The sequence below is a fragment of the Centrocercus urophasianus genome, unplaced genomic scaffold (genome assembly GCF_019232065.1).
Source record: "Centrocercus urophasianus isolate 14NV4802_14NV808 unplaced genomic scaffold, USGS_Curo_1.0 seq_35, whole genome shotgun sequence".
NCBI classification, from domain to species: domain Eukaryota; kingdom Metazoa; phylum Chordata; class Aves; order Galliformes; family Phasianidae; genus Centrocercus; species Centrocercus urophasianus.
In genome coordinates this window covers 7,205,569-7,230,207 of record NW_024884922.1, presented here as the reverse complement: position 1 = coordinate 7,230,207, position 24,639 = coordinate 7,205,569, and the positions used below count along the sequence as shown (strand labels likewise).

Sequence of the window (24,639 nt, the reverse complement as noted above, 5' to 3'; positions counted from 1 at the left end):
ATTAATCTGTTCCCAATTGCTCCAGTAAATGATGCTGGTCAACACATCCTTTTTCAGTGTGGCCCAGGTGACGCCGGCCGACACATCCTCCAGTGGGACCTGGATGACATTAGCTGATATGTTCTCCACTGGTACCCAGGTGATGTTGGCCAACACATCCTCCTCTAGTGTGACCCAGGTGATGCTGGCCAACACATTGTCCAGTGGGACCCAGATGACACAGGTGAGCACGTCCACACCCTACACACACTGCAAGCTCTCTATCTCCAATTTCACTTAGTGGTTCTCCCGGCCCAGAGGTGATACCAGTGCTGGGTTTCCAGCAGTGCCAGACAGCATCTTTCCATACACTCCTTCCATCCTTCTTTATTAAAAAAATAATGCAGTGCATCTTGCTCCTCACCTGAGCGCACTGCACGCTTGCTCCCTGAGGCTGCTGCTGATGGGTCAGGAATCAGCCCTGGGAAATCCCTCACTTCACCCCACTTTGGGGTGCTGAAGGGTGGTCCCCAGGTCTGGTGATGCTTTGTCAGGGGCTCACAACAAACACCTCAGTCCTGGGGGCACAGAGACATTGCCAGCAGCTTGGATCCACCTCTTACACTCAAACACATTTTCCGTGCCCCCACGGTTATTGATGGAGGGAGCCAACATGGGAGCAGGGATTTCCCAATCCTGCAGCAGTTTGACCTGGATTGATGCAGGGCAGTGGAAGCAGATGGCCTGGCAGGCTGCTCCATTAACTCGGCTGAGTCCCCAGGCTGGCAAACCTCATCTCATGTCCTGAGGATGGATTTGAGCCTTTTAAGAGAAAATGAGTCCTCTCCCCAACAAAACCAGTGAGATGAGAGCAGCTTTTAAGACTCCATCCAGCCTGGCGCAACGAGTTCTTAATGTTGGGAGAATCCCTGAATTTCTTTCCGTTTGGATGGATTTCCAAGCTTTTTTCTACATTTTTTTTTTTCCCAGGGTGGGGATACCTCACTCAGCCCTGAGTATTCTCACCCCAGCAGTGAGTGGGAGCAGCTCTGGGCTCCCCAGCAGGCAGCAGTTGCCTGGATCTGGCTGGGTTTGCAGGAAGGCTGTGGGCAGGCTGCACAGTCCACAGTCTCCACCTAGAGCCCAGCAGAGCCTCTGCTCAGTGCTGCAGGATCCGTCCATGCCTGACGCACCAGGAGCACGGGGAAGCTCCATGCCCAGCCTGGGGGGGATGCTCTCCTGGGAGATGGTGGGACCCCAAACCACATCCTGAGCTTACAGGGGGGCTGAGCCCTGCCATGGCCCAGCTCACTCTTCCCACATCCCCGTGCTCAGCATAGCAAGCACTGCCCTTTGCATTCTGATTTATCAAAGGGAATCAATAAGAACAATTCAGGTCGGAAAAGACCTTCAAGATCATAAATCCAACCATCAGCTGTCGGTTGATTCTCCAGTACTAACGCCACAACATTCCCACACAAAAGGGATTCCAGCTCAATTTGACTCTTCTGCAAAGTCTCGTGTCTTACAGAAGACAAGACCGGGCTTTGCCACCTCCCTGGCTGTCTCTCTCCAGAAGTGCTCCCTTTGAACATCCCCAGTCCAGCACAGTTCACACAAACACCGGTGTGAGTCACGCCAAAAGTCTCAGGATTTCAGTTCAGGTTTTGAAACCAGAGAGAAGCACAGAACCCGAACCGTGGAACAGCTCTTACTGGAGTGTCAGGAGGTTAAGCAACCAGAACCTCTCAGGTCAAATTCTGTGTCTGAACAAGCACAAGGCTGAAGAGCACAGAAGAATCCCTGCAAGGATACGCAGGAGGGTTTATAATTGGGTATGCATTAGGGTATGCAACTGGTATGTAAGGGTATGTAAACATGTATGCGGTAGAGCATGCAGAAGGGCATGCAGAAGTGCATGCAGAAGGGCATACAGTTTGGTAAGCAGTAGGGTATGCAATGGGGAATGCAACTGGGCATGCAGAAAGGTGTGCAACAGCAATAGCCCTTCTGGCCCCTGGCTCTGAGGTATCTCCGAGCGCAGAGGCTTCATCCCAGGCTGAGCGCACGTGTGATGGGTTGTGCTGGGCACTGTGCAGGGATGCACCTTCCATTTCTATTTTTTTTGTTGTTGTTTTTTTTTTTTCTCCTAAGTATCAGCCTTCTGTTTGATGTGTTGTTGGCTGGGTTGCTAAGGGGAGCAGTGTAAAATTACAGCCCCAGTGATGTCCTCTCTAATAATATACTCCGCTCTGCATAGCTCGGATGCAGACACATCTCAGCTATAAAGAGCACGGAGATTTCACCAGAGGAATACTCCAACTAATGTTACATGTGGAGGGTTTGTGGAAACTGCTCAACACCTCCCCACCAAAGAGAAAAGCACCACGGCCAGCAGAAGCCAGTGGCTGATGCTATGACAAGCAAAAATCTCCCGCAGGAGCCTTCAATTTATTAAATACAGAGGGACCTACAGAGGGGCAAAGAAACCACATATCTATCCACCAAGACATTTTCCATGCCACTGTCCCCCAAGGTCCCCAGTTCAGCTGTGTCCATCACAAGGGCTCACACAGCCCCAGATCACTCCTGGTAACAAAACAAACCCAACGAGGAGAAATCCCACATGGAACTCGACAAAGAGAAATCCCAAACTGAACCCAACAAGGAGAAATCCCACACCAAACTCAACGAGGAGAAATTCCAAACTGAACCCAATGAAGAGGAATTCCAAGCCAAATGCAATGAGGAGAAATCCAAAGCAAACCCAATGAGGGGAAACTCCAAACTAAACCAGGCCCAGCGCCAAGCTTGGGGTCAGCAGCATCTCCCCAAAGCTTCCCAGCCACCCACCCCACAGCATCCCAGTGGGTTCCCAGCATCCAAACTCAACAGCAAGCTTGAATTTGGTACAAAAACACACAGAGAGGACAAAATGTAACCTACGGTATTCCCAACATCCATCCTCTTGTTTCACATCAAGGCAGACACCACTAGACTCTGGCACCCTAGATTCATTGGCCCTGTCTCAGCCAGGAGGGGCTCTTCAGAGGAGCTGTTAGCAGGGAGGAGATTCACAGCCATTTTGCTCCTAACAAACAAGGACAAACAAGTCCATCCTGCCCAGCCCTTCAAAACAGAGGCATCTGCCAGCACCATATGGGGGAGCGTGGCTCAGAGCGGCAGCGCAATCCCGATTTATCACACCCTGGTGCAGTGAGCTCCTTAGGTCCAGGGATTGGATTAGTCTGAAAGGTGCTGGAGAGACAAAAATCCAGCCCCGGAGCAAATGTTTTATTAGAGGTTTTTAATTAATGGGAAATGATCTAGAAATAGCTGTTGGAAAACATCTGTCCGATGGTGGCGAGGTCACGGCTGGAGCTCGGCAATAGCGGGTTTTTCTAAGCACTGTCAACTCCTCAGTTTCACAGCTTCTGTTCCCTGGACACGGTTCCATCTCCAAACCCGAATGTGCCACAGAAAGACTGTTTTGGGGCTGACCAGAGGATGCCTCAAATCTGTGTGGGTGCACTGATTTTTCTGCTTGGAAAAAGAAAAGAGCCAACTGTTTGCAGAATGTCACGATGCTTCACTACCAAAACAAAGTGCTTTTCTCATTTCTGTTTGATTTCTCTGCAGCTCTTCAAAGCAGGCACTGTGCTCCCTCCCTGCACCCTGTGCACGGCGAGCTGAGTTCTGTGCCCCTGGGAAGCACTCAGGGACTCTCTGGAGAAATGAGATCTATTATTTATCCTGCTCTCGTGCCACAATGAGCTGGATGTGAATCCACTCATTACTGCACACAGTGCTGCAACACACATCAGCTCGCTGGGTCTGCTGGAAGGGGTTTCCATTATTGTTCCTTCTCTGTCTGTTTCCCTTGTTGATAAGCATCACCATGACACAAGACCAGATAATGACCTAGCCTAAAAGACCTAATAACCAAACATTAAAACCCCTTAATGTTTAAAAAATGACAAATATATTGGTTACTTGCTGCTCAGCCATAGAATTGAACTTAAGAAGTCCTCCTTCACTTCACTCTTAGGAAATACAAGCCATGTTGGCCATGGAGATCCCTTTCCAATGACACTGTGGGTTCTGGGTGGGGAAGGAGCCATCCTGCCCTCCATGGTGTGCTCTGGTACCCATGTCCACCCTTACGTGGATCCCCTCAACTTCACTCCCACCCTCCTCATTCTCAGCCCTTCCAGCAGCCAAAGCCTCAAAAGCAAGGGGCTCAGAGAAAAACATTGGGAGATACAAGAAGAAATACAAGTTGCCTTTTGCGACGCATGTGTCAAAGGTACCTGAAGAAAGCAGCAGAGCACCCTGGCTGGAGGATCCAGAACTACTACAAACAAGAGGGAAACGATGGCAGAGGGAGATGGAAGACCTGGCCATGGTAAAGGACTGATTGCTAGTGCAGCAGAGCCCTGAACCTGACAGACAATAGAGCCTTATCAGCTTTCCTCTCATTTCCACGTGGAAATCTGTTGCCAAAAATAAATGCGTTTCTAGACCAAGTTTTAATCTCCAAAAAAATAAAAAGAAGAAAAAAAAACACCCAAGCACAACCAAACATCCCCACTGAGCACTGCTGACGTGGGTGCTGCTGCCCATAGACCTAGAAGGCAGTGGAGATGGCAGAAGATGACAGCTAGCCATTAAGGATTGTCACCAACAAAACTGGAGGAACACTTGCCATCACGTGGGCTGGAAAGGAATTTGGTGAAAGCCCAGCTCCTGCCCAAAAGCACAGCAGGACCAAGTGGGGTGAAGCTGCAAGCACCTAACTAGATCACTCCTTCTCTTTACCTGCAGCATGTTGAGGAGCAGACTCCGGAACTTGGTTCCTTCCACCATGAAGAGGGCCATTTTGTCACAGAGCTTGGCAGCCGTGGAAGCAAAGCTGCGGTCTGTCACTGCTTTCTGGTAGATGGTTTTAACTATCTCCCCAAGCATTTCCTCAGAGTTGGTGGAGTTCTGAGCCTCCTCCATGAAGGTGGTCAGCTTGGAGTCAACGTCACTGCTGTTGTTACGCATGCTGTTAAGGATTTCAATTAATTTGTCCATTTTGTTCTTTTCAGGGTGGGTGGTTTCCACTGTGACTTCGTCCTGGTCCGTGAAAAGGGAAAGACAAGGCGTCTGTTACACAAGGAGAAAACAGATAGGTCAGCCCTTGTCCTTCCACAAAGTGCAAAGGGGGAAAGGGGTTGGGAAGACATACAGACAGACCCAACAAAATCAGAGCATCCCCACCTCAGCACTGAAAGCAAGCAGTGTATGAGCCCCCACCCATAAATGCTTGGTTTCCTCATTTAGCCCAGTACTCAATCCCAGATTCTTCCTCATCAGCTCAGGGAGATGTGCTCAAGGCTCCAAACTGGAATGCCCAGCTCAGACTGGCATTCTGCCTTCTTCTGAACACTTATTCAAGCATTTGTCCATCCCTCCCCATGTATCCAGCCTGCTCTGGTCTGCTCCCTTCTCCTCCTGTAGTTCAATCTTAACATATATTGCACAGAGTAAATCTGGAGCCATTTTTTGGACAACCCCAGCACCAACTGACAAAGCAGTTGTGTTGACTGCACACACACAGAAGTGGGTGCCTAAAGGAAGTCTTTCTTACAGGATTCTAAATCCACAAGACAGGCACTGAAGTGAATACTCCGAAAGTCTCTGCTCTACTCCCGTTGCTTTAAATAACATAAAAATAATGGACAAAATCTCTTCCTCCCCCTTATGCCACATACATAAATAGTAAATGCACATACACTCAAAGGTGTACATTCCCAACATGCACTCCCATGGAACTGTATATGCTCAGGTTATTTTTGCTGCACATTTTGAAAATCTCTTTGGAGTTACCCCCATGAATGCACTTTCCAGTCTGAAAAGAGAATCTCAAGAGAAGGAATTTGAGTTGCACAGGGGGCAAATGGAGATATCATCTCCAAATTCCTCAGAAATCTGAGTCTGAATATTGTTTCCAGAAAGGATTTCTCCTCCGTCATTTGCAAGCAATGGTTTTGTTATTGTTGGGTTGTTGGAAGGAAGGGGGAAAGATAAGGGAGTTTCAATTCATTACTGAGATAAATGGATATCAACTTGAGAGTACCTGACTCCAAACATTCAGCAAAGCACAGTATTAGGCTCTAGTTCTTTAATTCCAGACACAAATCGCTGTTTTTAGACCTCTTTGGGAGCGGATGAGCCCTGCAGACTGGAGGCAGTCTGCTGAGATCACCGCTGAGGAGGGAGAGCCCACGTGGTATCTTGAAGTGCCCCATCCTTGCAAGCGATGGAAGAGTTCCTGATCTTGGAAAACTCCCCTTAGGAGCAACCTCACTGAGTGAGCCTTAACGCTGTGTCAATAAAGGGCCTCCCAAAGAAGCACAAAGAGACTTCAAGACAAGCAGTGACACCAGGAGATCAAGAGAAGTTGTGTGTGCTCGTGGAAAGGTCTCCCGAGCCCAGCCCACCTCTGCATGGAGCACGGCCAACCACCAGGCTCATGGAGAAGGGGAAAGCCAAAGTTCCCCTAAGAAATAATACCTTTTCTTTTAGTCTCCTCCGCAGCCTGTCTTTGGAAGACTGAAGCAAGTTGATCTTGGGCCTTTCCCCAACGCGCTCGTGAATGCTGTCCTTCCTCTTGGTCTCCACCTCTGGGCTGTACGGCTGGGAGTGCTTCTCCACCGCCTCCGGACTGCGCTGCGCCTCCACGGGGCTGTGCCCTGTGCCAGTGGAGGTGTCCTCGATTTTCAGATTCTCAGTCTCTTTGGTGCTCCTGTGCGTCTCTTTGTCATTGGGCGAGTGCTTCTGGTTGTGGTGCCATCGCCGGTTCTGGCTGTAGCCGTGGTGGCCTGGTCTACCAGAGGAGTGAGGGGCCTGACCTCCTTGGTAGAGCTTCTGGTGATCTCTGTTGTGTTTGGTACCACCTTGCTGATGGTCTGCGTGCTGCTGGGACTTGTTCCCACCAGGAAGTCTCTGTTGTCGCCTGAAAAGTCAAAGGAAGACGTTAGTACACTCTTTATGTGTGGACTGGTACAAAAGCAACAAGAATGAGGGACATCTTTTCTGAGCAGGGTACTAGAAACCATATTTATCCATAAAATGGCTGAATTCATGCCATATCTCCATCCCCGGAGGTGTCCACGGCCATGGATAGAGCCCTGGGCAGCCTAAGCTGGTTGGAGAGCACCCACACCACTGCAGGGGTGGGGCTTTAAGGTCCCTTGCAACCCAAATATTCCATAGTTCTTTGGTTCTATGATCACTAGATTCCCTTCCAACTCCATCATTTTACGGTTCCATGATCTTTAAGGTCCCCCCAACCCAACCATTCCATGGTTCTTCAGTTCTGTCACCACTGAAATCCCTTCCAACCCAACCACTCAATGATTTTTTGGTTCTGTGATTCTTCAAGGTCCCTTCCACCTAACCATTTTGTGGTTCTAGGATTCTATGGTAACACGGTTTTGGTTTCTAGGAATATCTCTCCTATGTCTCTGTGTGAGATACTTCTTGCTTCCACACTCTGCCAGGGAAGAGTTGGCCAGCCCCAGCCCAGCAGTGGGACATCACATAGGGAAGCAACGTCAGGAGTTCTCCAGTGATTCGCTGGAGAGACAAGGGCCCAACAAGCTTCTTGTTGCCAAGACTGCAGCTTCCCATAAAACCCAATAGCCTAATGGAAGAAACACTTGGGCAGCCCCTTTGCTTTTGCATCCTATCTTCGGCTTCTACATCCAACCATCTCCAGTGATCTACCCAGCTTGATTAGGGCTCTCAGATACAGCCACTGCTGCAGAAAGAGGGCTTAGAAAGAGGGAACTTTCCTCTTGTTCCTCCTCCAGAAAGCTGGAGTGAGAGAAAATTCCGGCCAGCAGATGTGGCTAGAGCATCTTGAACTCTCCCACTGAGCTTGGACATCACACGTTTCTACATGGGCTATCAAGACAACATTATCATGGCTTGCAATACATACACATGTAAGCAGAACAGTGGAGGAAGAGCAAAGGGCTTTTGTCACCCAAAGGATGAAGCTTTGGGCCATTTAATTTCCATAGTAATTTAATTAACTTCCCTGAGTGTGCAGGGAGGGGCCGACCACAACTCTACCAGTGGCTCAGCCAGCCCCAGAGCCAGCTGTCAGCTGAGCTGCCCCTCCGCTGAGCTCTAAGGCAGCCACAGGAGCTCCAGTCCCACACTGGGAAGCCAACTGGCTCCCAGCACAAAGCTCAGTGCTGGTGCTTGGCTGCAGCACGATGAACACGCAGATTCTCAATGGCAGGGGAAGGAATCTGTGTTCAGCCACAAACCATCAAATCCGGTTTTCAGAGATATTCAACCTGTTTTCTTCACTGAATGGCAGGGAATGAAAACAAAACAGAAAAAAAAAGAAGGAAAAAAAAAAAAAAAAGGAGATGGGGAAAGCTTTCCTGTTTGCTGGAGCCTGTGAGCGTTTTATGAGTACAGATCCTCCACATAAAGTTTTCCTGGCATTTCTTTGTTTCCTCTCAGCGACGCAATCATACAAACCGCTTTGTAAAATGCATAAAGAGCAACGCTTATTAAGAAGGGAATGTCAAAATAAGAGCTAGCAGTACCTCTGATCGAGCACTAAGCCCTCACATGCTCCAACGTGCAGGAGTACTGCTGATGCAATTCAGCGTTCCCTCATTGTGGTTTTGCTCTTCTCTTGTCTTCAGCATAGCAGTTAACCATTTGGGTGCACTTTCAGCTTTGGGTGTTTGGTCACACGTATTTAGATTACAAATATTGCACCAAAATGGTAACGGTTGCAGAGATGGGAAAAGAAATCCACGCTCAAGTCCATGCGGAAGGGGAAAGGCTATTCAGTTTGGGGCTTTAACAATGAGACAGGGAGAGCAAAGGCAACAAGGACAGCTGAAAGACAAAATTCACACCGCTGGGGCAGAGCAAACACGAACACAAACCAAATCTCTGCAGTCCCTGACCACAGGATGGAAAACACCAGAGTTAAACGAGTCAGGGGAAAAAAAAATGCAAGAAATAAAAGGCGAAGGAAGGAGAATGGCAAACAAGAAGCAGTGTCCGTGACTTGGCAGCAGCCTCGGGTTGAGACAACAATCCAGCGTTCCGGCAAAGACTCGTTCTGTGCTATTATCTTCCCAACACCCCAGCAAGGAAGAAAAGCCAAGAAGAAATAAGACTCTCTGTTGCAGAATGAAAAGCCAAAGGAGGGAGGAAAGGGCCCAGAACTCAAACTTTTATGTCTGCAGAGCATTGCAAAGCCTGGTGGACGGGGATGACCATGGTGGAAGAGTTTCCACGGATGAGATCTTGGGAAGGAGTGGGATGAGAGCTTGGAGAAAGGCACATGATGGACACGAGAATGGGGATGACCTGCAGCTGTTGGTTGGGGCAGGGGTTCATGGCTTGAAGGCTTTTGGGGTCCATGGATGGGATGGATGAGAGATGTTAGTCCTGAAGATCAAGAAGCCAAGCCGAGGCACCTACACACCTGGGCAGTGTTCATTCTGAAGTGTTGCATTAGGAACAGATCAGTCGTGGTAGAAGACTGATTTCCCCTGTTTGTCTCACCCAAATGTTTCGCTGAACTGTCTGGGTGAAAAGAAATCTCTTCAGTCTTCCCAGAGATGACGGCATCAGCCTCTTCCCAAGCAGATGAACTCCTAAAAACCCAACACGAGGCCCAAGGGAAAACCGACAGGCGGTCACCCCTTTGCTCTGTAGAAAAAAACAGCCACGTAGCCTTCCTCACTTCCATGCTCCACCACAGATGTTCCTGCTGCATCCCAGAGGTTCCCAGAGGTTTTCTGGGCCATGGAAAGGCAAACTGGATTTCTGCAGCTACAAGAAAATATCCCAGAGCACACCGTTTTCCTACCTGCTGCCTGTTCATTTAATGCTGAAGAACTATTTTCCATGGCAGTTTAACTCAGAACTTCCACTGGGTCCAGCAGGACTGGGAATTTGGGCATCAGTCGGTGTGGAAACTAAGAGACATCCAGAGCTACGGAGCAACCACGGAAGTGCAAGGGAAGGCAGTCAGGGTATTGGAAATCGGATGGTAGAATTTGTGCTATTGTTTCTCCCATGACTTTTTCTTTTTTTTTTGTGTAATTAACAAAATGAGATACCTTTCAACAGAATTTAGATCTGACAAATGTTTGCTCTGCTGTAGGAGCCTATGCAAACAAATCTAAGGCTTCAGCTGTCTCAGTGATTACCAGCCTACGTGCTCAGAACTACAGGATTCCTACAAGTTTGACTACATCGCTTGCTCACAAGGAGAGAGGCTGGAAGGCACAAGGCTGGGGAAAATAACTCCAGACATGTGCACAGCTGTGGTCTAACACACAGTTGCTCTGTCCCATCAGATCTGCTCGTACCCCTTGAGCTACACCCGTCCACTGAGAGCCACTCTGGCTTGTCTGGAGTGTCCAAAGCCAGAGGACAGCACAGGGTTATATTCTCCTGGTGGTTGCATGCAGATTTGCTTAAGCAATTGCTGGAAATACAGAGAGGTAAGGAGCTCCATCTCCAATAGCACTTGTGAAATTCACCCGGTTGGGTGGAACTGACTGCAGTTAGTCAGCAAATGCCATTGCAAGGCATTGAGATTTGTTGCCAAAATGGACTTTGTGCGATCTTCCACCCCCACAGGGACATCAGATCCTACTTATTTGTGGCACCCCTCAAAGAAGAGCTTTGGATCAAGCTGCAAATGGAGAATGTGCAGAGTTGGCTCTATGGGCTGGAAGGACACCTTTTTCCTTTCCTCTCTCCCACCTTCACTTGAAAATCCCACGGTAATCCTCCATTGAGAAGGAGGGAAACTGAGATTCTTGGAGGCCATGATTATGGGATGCATCAACTTGCCCAACCCCACAAAAGCCTGGGAAGCACTTTAACACATGGATTGGCAGGATGAGTGCTCCAGGTGCTACCTCGTGTTGTATGGGCTCTGATGCTGTACGGGCACATGTAACAATAATTCAGTGATGTATATTGCTATTGCTCAGTGCAGGGAGCACTACAGCACAGCCCAGACATGGCTATGTTCTATTCTTGCTATGACTGAGAGTGGGAAACACTCAAATAGGCTTGACGGTTCCACACAATTTAATCAAAAACCTCAAAATTCCCCAGAAAGCAACAACCACCAGCTCCAAGCATGAAGAGCACAGAAATTCCGTGTGCTTTCCCTTTGGCTTTCTCTCTCAAACTGGTTTCACTTGGCTCCAGTTTCATTTTTATTTGCATTTTTCTCGGAGGAGAAGAGTATAAGATGTCATGTTCACTCCTGAAAACGAAAATGAAATCATTCACATCTCTTTTATCCCTTTCTGTCACTAAGGTTCAAGTCTACCCCAATCACCAGGAACAGCCCGAGCGTCTGGGCAGACATGCTGTTTTGGAAGCACAGAAAATCCACCAGTCAAAACCATAGAAACAAGGAATCATTAAGGTTGGAAAAGAGCACTAAGATCCCAAGTCCAACCCCAACCCACCCCCACCGTGCCCACTGACCATGTCCCTCAAGGTGGAGGGGATCGGGTTCTAAATCCCCCTTTAAGCACTACAGACACAACACACTTGAGGTCTTACACACACACATCTCTGGAAACATACAACGAACTCCACAAGACCAGCAGAGCCAATAAAAACAGCATTAGGTGGGTGCAGATTGTCCTGACGTGGTTCACAATGAAACCACGTGGCTGTGGGGAAAGGCACTGGGAAGTCGTCAGAGAAGTCATCCAGCTGGGATCAACTCCTCTCGTGTTTTTTGGGGACATCTTTGCTTGCTGGAGGTGGTTGTGTTTGACCTTTACAACAGAAGTAGACTCGCCATAAAAGAAAAGGGAAACGTTGGAGGGCTTCACACAGAGAAATCCAAGGAATTCAAGTGGGAATGCAGGCAAAAAATAGGGCTGATGTGAGGCATAGCTCCTCATCTTCTGCTATGGGATGCTGACTGCTCTGGTCTTACTGGGCTGGAAGGACATACAGTAAGCCCATCTGAGCACTGAGCAGCAAATCTGGCTGCTTCCAAAGTCCCATGGAAGTCCTCACAAGCTGCAGTGCCTGGCTGCCTGAGTCAGCTATTTTCTTCTGAGCTTCATGGAAACGAATCTTCGGGAGGAATTTAAATAGCTGTTTTGCAACACCAGCTTGGGAAAGACATCCTAAATGCAGATGGCATGTGAGATAGCTCTAAAACAGCTCTTTAAACACTTTGCTGGATCTCCCACAAATCATTAGGGATGTCCGGACGTGGCCCATTGCACAAAGTGAGCAACCAGGGAGGAAGACAACCCCAGACCTCAAGGCTGGCTGCCCGGGTGGGTTTAGAAATCACTGCAGTGACTGAATGTAGAAATTGCTCGGAAATGGTTTTCTTCATAGACTGTTTTGCTTGGAATTGTGTTTTTGGATTTGTAGCATGCCGTAAACATTATACCAAAAATTACATGAAAACCATAGGGAAATACAGAGACAAGGAAATTAATCCATTTTAGCTGAAGCAGTTCAGAACTGAAACATAACCACAGCGTGGAATGCTTCCCAAAAATCTGCTGAGCTCAAACACACACAGATCCTGGACTACTGGTAAGAACATGAGCGGAATGGATATAGATTCATCCTTTGCTGCTTTGCAATAAAAGAGCTTATATCCCAGACTCCAGGCTCCCTCCTGTAAAAATACACCAGGACCATTCGGTTATCCCGAGATCAGCTAATCCTAAGAGATGTAAGACGTAAACCCACGCCAAGATGCATGGCTCCCAGACACAGCCCCATCCTTCCACGATCCTGTCCCCAAAGGCACAACCTAAATAGCACGCATGGACTCCACCTGCTGCCTTTTTGCTCAGCTGTCCTCCTACAGACCTCCGTGACTCTTTGACCTACAGCAAGGAAACATCCTAGGTTTTTCCATATCCTATTTATACCAGAGCTTTCGAGTGAAGAAATAAATGTCTTTCCTCTAGAAGCTAAAGCAAGATTTGACAGGACCCCCTAACAGCTGTCCAGATACATGAGCTGACCCCAAGTCCATGGCAAGCAATGACTTCCATTGTATGGATGTGGTACAACACCAACCCAAGGAGCTGAGATGCTTTAACTCATGTGTACCAGAAGCCTTCTGCTAGCGCTCAATGAACTTCTTCAGAAAAGATGCTGGATTTTCTGGCATTTAGCACCATGGAGCTTTAGGAGCTGGGACCAATCTGGGTGTTGACTTATTGATGATTCCAAGGCAGCCTTGTCCAAATGGCATGTTTCAATACGTCTGCCTCCCTGTCAACAGAGGAATTTTCTCCTGTTCTCCCCACCCCTGCCTCCCTTCTCATGACACCATCGACGCTTGTTGTGTCAGGGAATGATCCAGCCTGAAAACTGCTTTTGTCTTGGATGAGTTTCCCAGCCTGGCTGATGTGGATGGGAACATGCAGCCCGGGGTGATGGATGGAGCTGGGTCACGTTCTGCAGCTCCAGTGGAGCAGCACTGCCTGGGGAGCAGCACCCACAGCTTTAAGCTGGCATGATCTGGAGCATGGGAATGGTCGGAGCAATCTCATAGCATCACGCAGGGAGGCAGGTTCACAAAACATGAGCATTGCATGAAACGTTTGCCCTTGGAGCTGGACTGCTGTGGCTCTAGCAGGAAGAAATGGAAACCAAACAGTTAACAAATATCCAAAAATAGAGCGGAGTTCACTTGTCTTTTTTTTTTTTTTATTTAATATGGAGATGAAAAATCCCTGGGTGATTTACGTGCCAGCAGAGATATTAGCTGCATATAATAGATGCAATATTTTTAATACTAATATTTTGGGCAGAGACAAGAGTGGGAATGGAAAGTATTTCCAGTGCCTTGACTTCTTTATTTTGCAAACATCAGTTGCTAACTGGGGTCAGACAGAAAGATTGTTTCTGCAACAAGAACCCAAACAACTTGAGCTGGCAACTCCTTCCCCCCACAGCCGTGCCAGGAGGCCCTGGGTTTGCAGGACCAACATTCCCACAGGGCTTGCAGGGAGGAGGAAAGGTGGTAGATGCTCTGCTGCTGTAGAATAGGGTAGAATTCTATGTAAAATGAAAGCATTTTTGGCATTGCGGAGCTGGAAATGCTCCGTCAAAGAGCAGCAGAGGAAGGTGCACCGCAGCCCTTTCCCTGGTGTGCTCCGTGGAAATGGGGATGTTCTGCTGAAAGCATGCTGGGGCAGTTTCATTTCTGATTCTTTTCCTAGGGAACAGCTCTGGGATGACTCCGCTGTAACTCTTCTCAAGGACTTTCCAGGCAGGCTGCTTGAAAATCAGCAGGTCACACTGCCATCTACCAAAGCAAACCACAGTGTCTTGTGTGCTGGGTGATTCCGGAGTAAGCACTGGTCTCACTTGCTGAACTGCAAACCCTGCCTTGAGTGCTGACTCTTGCTTTGTGTACACAGCTGGAGAGTGAAGGTAGGCACAGCACTTGGAAGCTAACTCTTGTGATACCAAAAGAAGGATGGTTCAGGATAAACAAAAGATTATTTCTTCACATAACACACAGTTAAACTGATGTAGTATATGGTATTACGTGAGCTATATGTTCTCCCCATGCTCCTCTTGGTATCTGCCCTCACGGAGTCACAGAATCACAAAGGTTGGAAAAGATCACTACGACATCAAGTCCAACCCCCCACCATGCCCACTCATAGGACCATACAACCACTAAGGCTCGGAGAGACCTTCAAGATCACCAAGTCCACTCCTAAGCCCAACCCCACCATGCCCACTGCCCAGCATGCCAGTGAGCATGGAGCCAGACATTTTGGCATGCCCAAAGGCAGCTCCTCGACTGGCAGACCACTGATGCACGACCACAGCCGACTGCAAAACGGAAAGCGATGCTGCAGCACAGAGTGCATGTGCTGGGCCTGTGGCACCATGCAATACAGTGAGCCATCTCGGGGCTGGGTGTGGGATTTGCAGCGTAACGCTTTGCCAGCAGCACGGGCAATTAGCAGAGCCCGGCACACGTGCAGTTGTTCATTAAGCAACGCAATCACCCAGCTGAGCCCTTTTAGGAACAAACCACCAAGACAATATTGGGCTCTGGGGGCCTGCAGTTCAGACAATTAATTTAGTGCAATAACTCACGGCCATGCTGCAGACAATCAAAATGAATGAAACCATGATCTGTCTGTAAACTGCCTGTAATTAACACCTCGCTGATGCACGATGCACCACCGCCAGCCGTCCATTTCCCTGGCACACAGGCAGAGTGCTGACTGTATCTGGGTACTTCCAAGTGTGTGAGTGATGATCCAGCTCCTGGATGGCATGCCACTGATGGGCTCGGGGTGTCTGCTCTGGGCCCCCAGGTACAGCCTATGGTGGCTCCATGTCTTGCAACCAGTGGCCAACAAGGCACGGAGGAGATGGGATGGTGCACAGGATTGAAATCTCCAGCCAGGCACTGCCACAGAGTCACAGAACATCCTGAGTTGGAAAAGAGACACACAGGGACCACTGTGTCCACACAGCACACAAATCCAAACCCTACAGCTGAGAGAAGTGTCCCAAGGCTCTGTGAGCTCCAGCAGCTGTAGGTCACCATGAGGGAGCTGCAAGGTGTGAAGAGCTATAGGCCAGTAGAGATGCAGGGCCATGAGGGCTGTATGGCCACAAGGGGCCGTAGGGCCATGAGGAGCTGTATGGCCACAAGGGGCTGTAGGGCCATGAGAAGCTGTAGGGCCATGGTGGGCTATAGGGCCATGAGGAGCAGTATGGCCACAAGGGGCTGTAGGGCCATGAGGAGCTGTAGGGCCACAAGGGGCTGTAGGGCCATGAGTAGCTGTAGGGCCATGGTGGGCTATAGGGCCATGAGGAGCTGTATGGTCACAAGGGGCTGTAGGGCCATGAGGAGCTGTAGGGCCATGGTGGGCTGTAGGGCCATAAGGAGCTATAGGGCCATGATGAGCTGTATGGCCACAGGGGGCTGTAGGGCCATGAGGAGCTGTAGGGCCATGGTGTGCTGGAGGGACATGAGGAGCTGTAGGGCCACGAGGAGCTGTAGGGCCATGAGGAGCTGTAGGGCCATGAGAAGCTGTAGGGCCATGGTGGGCTGCAGGGCCATGAGGAGCTGTATGGCCACAAGGGGCTGCAGGGCCATGAGGAGCTGTACGGCCACAAGGGGCTGTAGGGCCATGGTGGGCTGTAGGCCACTATGAAGACTTTTCCAACTCTTCCATCTCCTTCCCTTCCTCTCTCCTGTTCCAAAACCATTTGTTGAAGTCAATACAGAACTGCAAATCGTCTTGCTTGCCGCTAGTTTTCGGCAAACACACAGTGTGTCTGAAATATTGTGCTTTGTTCCAGCGAGGAACAGCAATTCTGCACCAAAATAACGCCTCGATATTGTTGCTTTCTGTAATAAACATCCTCTCCACTCACGGCGAACCCCTCAATAAATGGCTCTGTAAGAACAAAAGACATTTCTGCATTGTTTCAAGTTCTCTTCCTTTCTGAAAACCTCAATTAAAACAGTGAGAAAGCCAACGCGTCACTTCTATACTCTGTAATTATGAACTCATTTCCATTCACTCTCCCAGCAGGAGAGCTTTGTCCTGCTGACCTCTGGGAACGGCTCCTCTGAGGCTTTTCCAAAATCTCCCAGCACTAAAAATGACACGTTAATATCAACCATGAAAGCAAGCTCACCTTCACGTTCACCCAAAATAATGTGTAATCTTGAAAGCACAGAATCATAGAATGGCTCGGGTTTGGAAGGGATATCAAGGATCATGAAGCTCCAAGCCCCCTGCTGCATTCAGGGCCACCAACCTTCACATTTCATAGCAGCCCAGGCTGCCCAGGGCCCATCCAACCTGGCCTTGAACACCTCCAGGGATGGACGGGGCATCACAGCCTCTCTGGGCAGCTGTTCCAGCACCTCACCACTCTCATAGCAAAGAACTTCCCCTGACATCCAAACTCCATCTTCCCTCCCTCAACTTCAAGCCATTTCCCCTTGTCCTGCCGTTATCTCCCCTTTCCAAGAGTTGACTCCCCTCCTGTTTGTAGGCTCCCTTTAGGTATTGGAAGGCTGAATGTGAGATCTGAAATCCATGGCAAGTGCTATTCCTGCAACTATTTTTATTTGTGAAACATGCCCGAGCACCGACCACGAATAGAATAGCATGGGAGAGGCTCTGGAAACAACTCTAAAAGCAGAACGGATATCAGTGGAACACAAGACACCAGCTTGATGTAAAGAGTTGTCACATCAGTACCTTGCATGATAAGCTCTAAGTGATGCTCGGGCTTTTCTTACCAATCCCATGAATATTTCCAGCACAAAAGCCTAACCTCCCACACTTCCAAGTGCTGTGGCACACCTATATGTATATATTTCTCTCCTTTTAACCTTTAGGACCAAATCCAAATGGCATAGCTTAGCTAGAGACAAGGAGCCAACAGCTCAATGAACAACACCCAAAATCCCACCTCACTCCAAGGATTTGAGGAGCTCACGTTTTATCTGAACTGCTCAAATTGTGCTCACAGTGCCTGACCTGAGATGCCTCTACATTGCTGCAGACCCCTGGCTTACCCATCTCCTGCCTTAAGACACACCAGACTGATGAGCCATGTGTCCACCCCCAGTTACCCACCACTGGAGAAGAAACCCTCCAGAAGGTGCTCCCTGTTAAGATGTCTCCTCCATGAGATGGGAGAGGATGGGCTGTCCAGTTTCAAGTCTACATTCTTGCTGAAGACAGAACAGAAATAAATCCCAGTGATTTCTCTGTAGTGAGATGTTTTGGTTTCATTGCTCCCACAGCTCTGTCTTTCAGACTTGCCTGCCTCAGGTCAACATGGGAAGGTGAAATAAAGCACAGAAACCTGTTCTTACCCTTAATCATCTTTGCCTCTCCCCAGTGGGCTCCTTCTAGGAAACCTCTGTCCTTTTTCATCAGGGGGTCCCAGAACTGGACACAGCCATCTGTTTGAGAAGAACCATCCTCCGAATGCCAATGACTGCATCCCCACTGAGAATTAAATCATAGAATGGCTTGGATTGGAAGGGACAATAGAGATCATCTAGATCATCTAGGCCACCTAGCATGACATGGGCAACCTAGTTATGGACAGTATAGTAGGATCCAGATGTCAGCATCACTGGGAATGCCCTACAACCCTTTGGCTCCCAGCCCATCCTGGTACAGGTCCCATAGTATGCTCTGGCATCCAAAATAGCAGCTGCGACCATGGAGGTGAATCCCAGTAGTCTCTGCTAAAGGTGGGAGCTGCAGGGAGGTCTCCCACGTGCTCCATGAGGCATTAGTAACATTATAAAACCCCAAGCTTACCCAACAGACCTCAATTTCTGTTGAGGTTTAGTAACAGTGAAGTGCCCTGCTGATGGCATGCAGGTCTTTCAATCAGCGGCAGGGACACAGAAAAACAACCTGCAAAGCCTCCTGATGCCATAAAGTCTACTGGCAGCTAGGCAATTCAGGTTAAATTTAGCCTGCAGTACAGAGGTCACGTCAGTCGCCGAGATCATAAAAAGAAAAGAGAATAAAAAGTCCTGTGTTGTGCAGGCTTTATGTAATGCCAGTGCTGCTCTCAGTAGAGAGGTGAACCCTGCAGCTGGGAAACGCACCCAGCTCGCTCCTGCCACTGCCTCCTGGCATTAAAATAAAGGAACAATGAAAGGAAAGGATTACATTTGCTCAGATGGGCATCTCTTTACCCCTCTGTACCATACCTGTCTAGGCAGACCAGGCTGGTGGAGGAGGTGCACGTCTCCCAGTTCTGTTCATGTGGACTCACATGTATTTTTTGACTCTCTGTACTATTTTGGGGAGCAAGAAAGCAGCTCCTAGGTGGTCAAGTCCAGGGCTGATGTTAGAGACAAGCTTGACTGATCTTCAGACACTTTCTGTGCAGCTGCTGGACCTTCTGCTGGGATTACTGTGCAGTCAGACCACCACAGCCCAGCTTCTTGTTGCTCTCCTTCCCTTGGTAGCAGTCATGGCAGATCTTCTTCCCAGTCTGCAGCAGGTGGCCAGCTGCCATTTACTTTTCATTGTGGCAGTGTGGCTCTTCAGCAGAAACTGCTCGTGGTCCTGCACTGTGTACCCTGCGTACCTGAGAGCATCTTCACTGCTCCCAGCCTGCTGGCAAGGCTGCACAAGCAGAGATGTGCAAAGAAGCGTCTCCTTTGGGCTTTGAGTTTGTTGTGACTTCCCTACATCCTTGTATCAACAAATACGGGAAAAAAAAAAACAAGTGGAAACTTTTGCTTTCCCTCTCCTTATCCCAAAGGATGCTCTGGCACCGGGCAGGTCTCTATGCTCATCCTACTATACCTCCACCCCGGTGGGGAGATTTCACCCTTGCAGAACTGGGTTGGGCAGAGCTGATTCCTGTCATGTTTTATTGCAGGGTAAAGTGGTGGAGTGCCCTTTATGGTGTTTTGAAAGGAAATTGTACAGGAACAATGTCCCAGGCAGTGTGGCTATTGAAAACCCTTCACAAAGGGAGTTTGCCACAAGAGGAAAAGCTGCTTAATCAGTCCAACTAATCACCGTAGGTGGTTGAGAGTCCCTGAGGGTCCGTAAAATCAAATAGAATGGGAAAAGAAATCTATCACAGCTTGCCTGCACTTCTCCTGGAGCCACCGGCGGATCCGGGACGCTCCCTGCCTGGCCCCGAGCCTGTGGTCACCATCCTCTGGGCTGTCCCCATGTAGCACAGCACTCTTCCCAACGGTGGGGATGTGAGGATGAGCCCTCGAGATGTCCTTCACCGGTGTGGTGGCCATGGGATGGGACGGTGGGGCTGGGGACAGTGAGCAGGGCAGGGTTGCCCACCCTCCCGCTGTCACCCCAGGTGACCTCAAATGGCTTTCGGCGTCTGCAGCGGGGGGTCAGCGGTGCTTACACAATTCTCAGGAAGAGGAAACTGTCCCTGACAGCCACCCGCAGCTCTCCGGGGAGGGAGGATATTTCTGCCTCCCCTAGATCTCTCCATCTCATTAGAAACAACACCCAAAAAAAAAAAAAAAAAAAACAAGTGGAAAGGCCCAAAGAAAAAAGAAAAAAATGAAACAAAGCCGCCAGGCTGTTTTTTTTTTTCCTGATTATTAAAGTGTAATGCCAAGTTAAACGTAGGAAACAAACTGGGACGGGGAGAGAGAAAATTCAGGGACGTTTCTGGAATCTCGTTATCAAAAGCAATAGGGGCACGCTGAGGAGAGGTAGGGAAAGCTCCCACCCTCTATACTGCGGGAGGTCTTTGGAAAGAGGAGATGAATAACTCACACCATCCTCTACGAGTCATTACCCTCCACTGCACAAAGGCAGACCACCAAGTCCCCACCAACAGCCAACAAGAGGCGACAGAACCAATGGGACGGCGACGGTGCCAACTTTTTTTTATGAGTTCCCATTCCCCAGCAACATTCCCCTGGAGCAGTCTGCTTCCTGAGGGTGATCACAGAACGGCAGGGGTTGGATCTCTGAAGATCACCAAGTCCAACTGTCCCAGGGCTTTGGCTGGCTGGGCCCTCCATCCCCAGCCATATTGACCTGGGATGCCACAGAGTGGGTTGGGTTGGGGTGGAATGGAGGACAGGGCTTGAGAGAATGAGTCTGTTGTTCTCCATATCACAGCTCTGTGGAGGTCAAACCAAACAGCCTCTGCTGTTGGCTGGGAAGGGGGGGTCTTGTAGCAGCAAATGGCAGGTTAGCATTTGGGACAAGAAAAAAAACAAACAACCCACTGGTAGCCAGGAGCTGCTCTCATGGATATCTGTGGCTGATATCAGTCTGTCACCTAAAATGTGCCAAGCAGACCAAAGTCAGCATTCCTCGGGTGCAGCCTGGTTCAGCACCTTTAATCTAATCTCCCTGTCTCTTCTATGCAGCAAATGAAGCACTCACTCCATGGCAAAACTAAAAAATTACTCATGTAATGTAAAACCCTGGGTTCCCCTAATCCAGCTATGCCCCTGGGATGTCACCCTGCCACTCAGATATTTGTTCTGGGGTGGTACCTTGCCCCACATCTCCCAGCAGCAGCCCAAGGCAGCTCTTTCCAGTCCAGCAAGGCATCATACCTCAGTGCAGAGAAGAGACCCTCATGTTACTAAATATGCAACTTAAACAATTATATCATTAAATTATCCGAAATTATCCGAAAGCGTTCAGTGGAAAGAGAGGAAGCAAGCCACAAGATTCAAAGCCTTTACAGACAACACTTTGCTGTTGCCTCTTCTAAAGGAAGTGTGGGGGTCTGCCTGTGCTGGAATACATAGTGCTGTGTCAGATGGACACTCCATTTCCCAGGCCTCAGTGCTCCCGGAGCAAGAGAGCTGCTCAACAGCAATATTCACAGAAACACAGAACCACAGAACTACAGAATGGTTGGGGTGGAAGGGACTTGGAGATCATTGAGCCATACGTCGGTTGTGTTGAAAGGGAGCTTGAGGATCACAAAACCATAGAATGGTTGGGTTGGAAGGGACCTTGAGGATCATAGAACCATAAAAACGAGTTGGACTGGGGGGATCTTAAAGCCCCCCAGGTCCCATGTCTGCCACAGGCTGGCTGCCCCATTCATGGCACTGGCATCTCCAGGGATGAAAGTGTCCATAGACATTCCATGAGACAGTGGGGAAAGATTTGCAACAGGGACGAAAAGGCTAAAAAGAATTTTAAAGAGAGGTTTTGCTTACCGCCTGTCGTTTCTCCTCCTTCTGAACAGCTTTTTGGTGTGTGCGATTTCAGCTTCATGAGGCAGCGGGTGGTAACCCTGGAAAAGAGGGAAAAGCAATGTTCAGCTCCAGGATACAACAGGCACTGACTGAGCCCCTGGGGAAGGGATGAGTGCCATCCACCGATTGGGCTGACCAGGGCAGTAGATGTCTTGCCCAAAGCAAGCTGGAGGCAGAGGTGCAGTTTCCCCACCTTGTCCTCTCCCCAGTGAAGGTGCCAGGTCACCCCATGCTCATTTGTTGTTGGTCTGGTCAAGTGAACTCCGTATTACTGCCTTACTACAAGCATCATGGGGCCTCATTAATGTGAGCAAAGAGTTCTGAGGTTCCTGGAGGAAAGTGCAAAGCATTATTTATTTTCCAGGGACTACAGAGCTGTCATAACTGCAATGATTTTTATTTATGTAGCATTGTATTTCCCAGGCTGGCAATAAAAGCCTCGTAAAACTCACTCGTTCTACTTCCATAGCGATCTGTCTCATCCTTCAAGCCGGTGAATCAGCCTGGACATCACTGAAAAGAGCCTGGAAATCCTTGATGTCAAGCTGCTTAAAATTATATTGCAGCTTTTCCATTACTGCCCACTGCGGTTTGCGCCCTTCTCACCCATCTGGTCACTATTTTATTTTATTTTTTTTTGCCAAATGCAATGGAGGAGCTAAAGCCTCAGAAACCTTTGCTCCTCTGAATCACAGAATTGCTCAGGTTGGAAAAGACCTTCAAGATCATCAACTCCGACCTCAGCCTAACCATGCTACCCTAACTCTGACGACCCACCACTAAATCATGCCCCTGAGCACCATAACCAATGTGCTTGCAGTTAGCTGATGATACCAAAGCGACTGGGAAAAGGAAAGGAGGGAGCAGACCCACTGCCCAGTCTTACCAGCTGTACTTATTTAAGAAACAAGGCAAAAAAATAGCACAGTACTCAGTGAGACTGCTTCCAAATGTTTCGCTATCACAGCTGAGCTTGGGGTATTTTTAAGAATTCAAACTGCATGTCAGAAGCATGTGCAAATACAAATACCCTGAAAACTGAAACTATCTCTGCAAAGCATGAGCACACAAAGTGCCAATTTCCTACAAGTTGCCAGTGCATCTCAACAGCTGCATTCTTGCTCGTTCCAAGCAGAAACTATAGGTAAAGTGGTGCCACGCTGCTCCTCCTCATCCCTTGGGCATCCAGAGGGTGTGAGAGATGGGTTAATTCTATGGGAATACATCTCCCAGCCCAAAGAGGAATGGACTAACTCCATGGGAATACATAGTCCAACCCAAGGAGGGGTGGGTTAATTCCAGAGGAAGATGTCACCCAGCCCAAGGAAGGGTAGGTTAATTCCAAGGGAAGATGTCTCACAGCCCAAGGGGAGATGGGTTGGGAAGATGTCCCCCAACTCAAGGAAGGATGGATTAATTCCAAGAGAATGCATCCTGCAGCCTAAGGAGGAATGAGTTAATTCAATGGGAAGATGCCCCTCACCCCAAGGAGAAATGCATTAATTCCATGGGAAGATGTCCCCCAGCCCAAGGAGGGATGGGTTAGCTCAATGGGAATGCATCCTCCAGCCCAAGAAGGGGTGGGTTTATTCCATGGGCATCTTCCAACCCAAGAAGGGGCGTATTAATTCCATGAGAATGCACCCCCCCTGATCCAAGGAGCCTGAACAGAAAGTGCCCATGAGGAGAAGCAAGCTGAGTGGTTCCCTTCTTTAGTCCTAGGCATGAGACAATGTTTTGAAAAAAAAAAAAAAAAAGAAGTCACAGGTCCCTACTCTTGTCTATTTCAGTGCTTAAGGAGAGCTAAATTTGGAAGGGAGAAAAGTCAACTTTTTTTGTGTGTGTGTGTGTGTGCAGGGAGCTGATGTAAAAGGAAATATCGGCGACTTCCAAGGAGGGTGGAGTGCCTGGAGAAGGCGAGGGCATGGGCTGGGTGCAGGCCAGAGTCCCAAGGGCACGGCACACACTTTTATGACATCTGCGTGTTCTTCACTTTGTCTGCAGGCTGCTCCCCAGTGCAGGTTGTGCAGTGCAGTGCTGGAAGCTGAACTGGCTCACTGAGGACAATGTGGGTCTGCAACGGCTCTTCCAATTCCATAACATATCCCGAGTTGTGCTTGCAAACAGATGCTCCATGAAGGTGAAACCCAAGGGCAGAACCAAAGAAACAAGTTTTGCAAGGCAGAAGGCCACCCTGTGCCCTGCTATGGGTCCACAAGAAGACCTACACATGAGAGGCATTCTTTGCTCCTGCCCAACCCAGAGATGGTTCGCAGCTTGTCAGTGGGCAGCGAAACTGCATTTGGTCTCCAGACCACCACGGTTTTATTTTGATATTCGATCACATGTGGCTTGAGAACATAACATTTCAGCGCTACCAGTTCTGGGAGTGAGAGGTGTGGGAAAAGAAAAGAACAGGGAGCCCATGGTCTTCAGAACCACCACTAATAGGGGTCATGCTCAGTTTGGAGCAAAACAGTCCGTGGTTTACATGGTGGTCAACTTGGAGAAGAACCTGAGAATCCCATGGGACTTCTCGTTTATGTACACATACGTCAAATTTGAATTCCACATGTAAGGAAGACTAGCAGCTCTGTGAGAAAAGGGTCTCTCTTGGCCAGTCCCCTGGAGATCAGCTCTCTTGTGATGGGATGTTCATTCTGATGTCTTTGCAAAAGTGGCTCTTAGAGAAGAGGTGCTAGCCTCTGGCAAGCACTTCTCCGTATGGCCTGATAGTGACAGGACAAGGGGGGGATGGTAAGGGCTGGGGGCTGTGAGGACCTTGGATCTCTTCCAACACAACCATTCTGTGATTCTACGGTTCTACGATCTTCAAGGACCCTTCCAACACAACCATTCTGTGA

At 49.0% G+C, this 24,639-nt stretch overlaps 1 protein-coding gene across 6 annotated transcripts in view; it reads right to left on the bottom strand.

Moving 5' to 3' along the window:
• The window catches only part of CTIF (cap binding complex dependent translation initiation factor), an 81,271-nt gene that overhangs the window by 18,301 nt on the left and 38,331 nt on the right, over positions 1-24,639 (bottom strand). For 3 of the 6 annotated variants that reach the window (XM_042831152.1, XM_042831154.1, XM_042831157.1), the window contains 3 exons: positions 21,737-21,813; positions 6,538-6,979; positions 4,798-5,127 (listed from right to left, as the gene is read on the bottom strand). In XM_042831152.1, the coding sequence (XP_042687086.1) occupies positions 4,798-5,127; positions 6,538-6,979; positions 21,737-21,813 (849 nt within the window). Of the gene's footprint in view, positions 1-3,338; positions 3,520-4,797; positions 5,128-6,537; positions 6,980-21,736; positions 21,814-24,639 lie in introns of those variants that run through there. The other 3 variants (XM_042831153.1, XM_042831155.1, XM_042831156.1) reach the window with 2 other exon arrangements.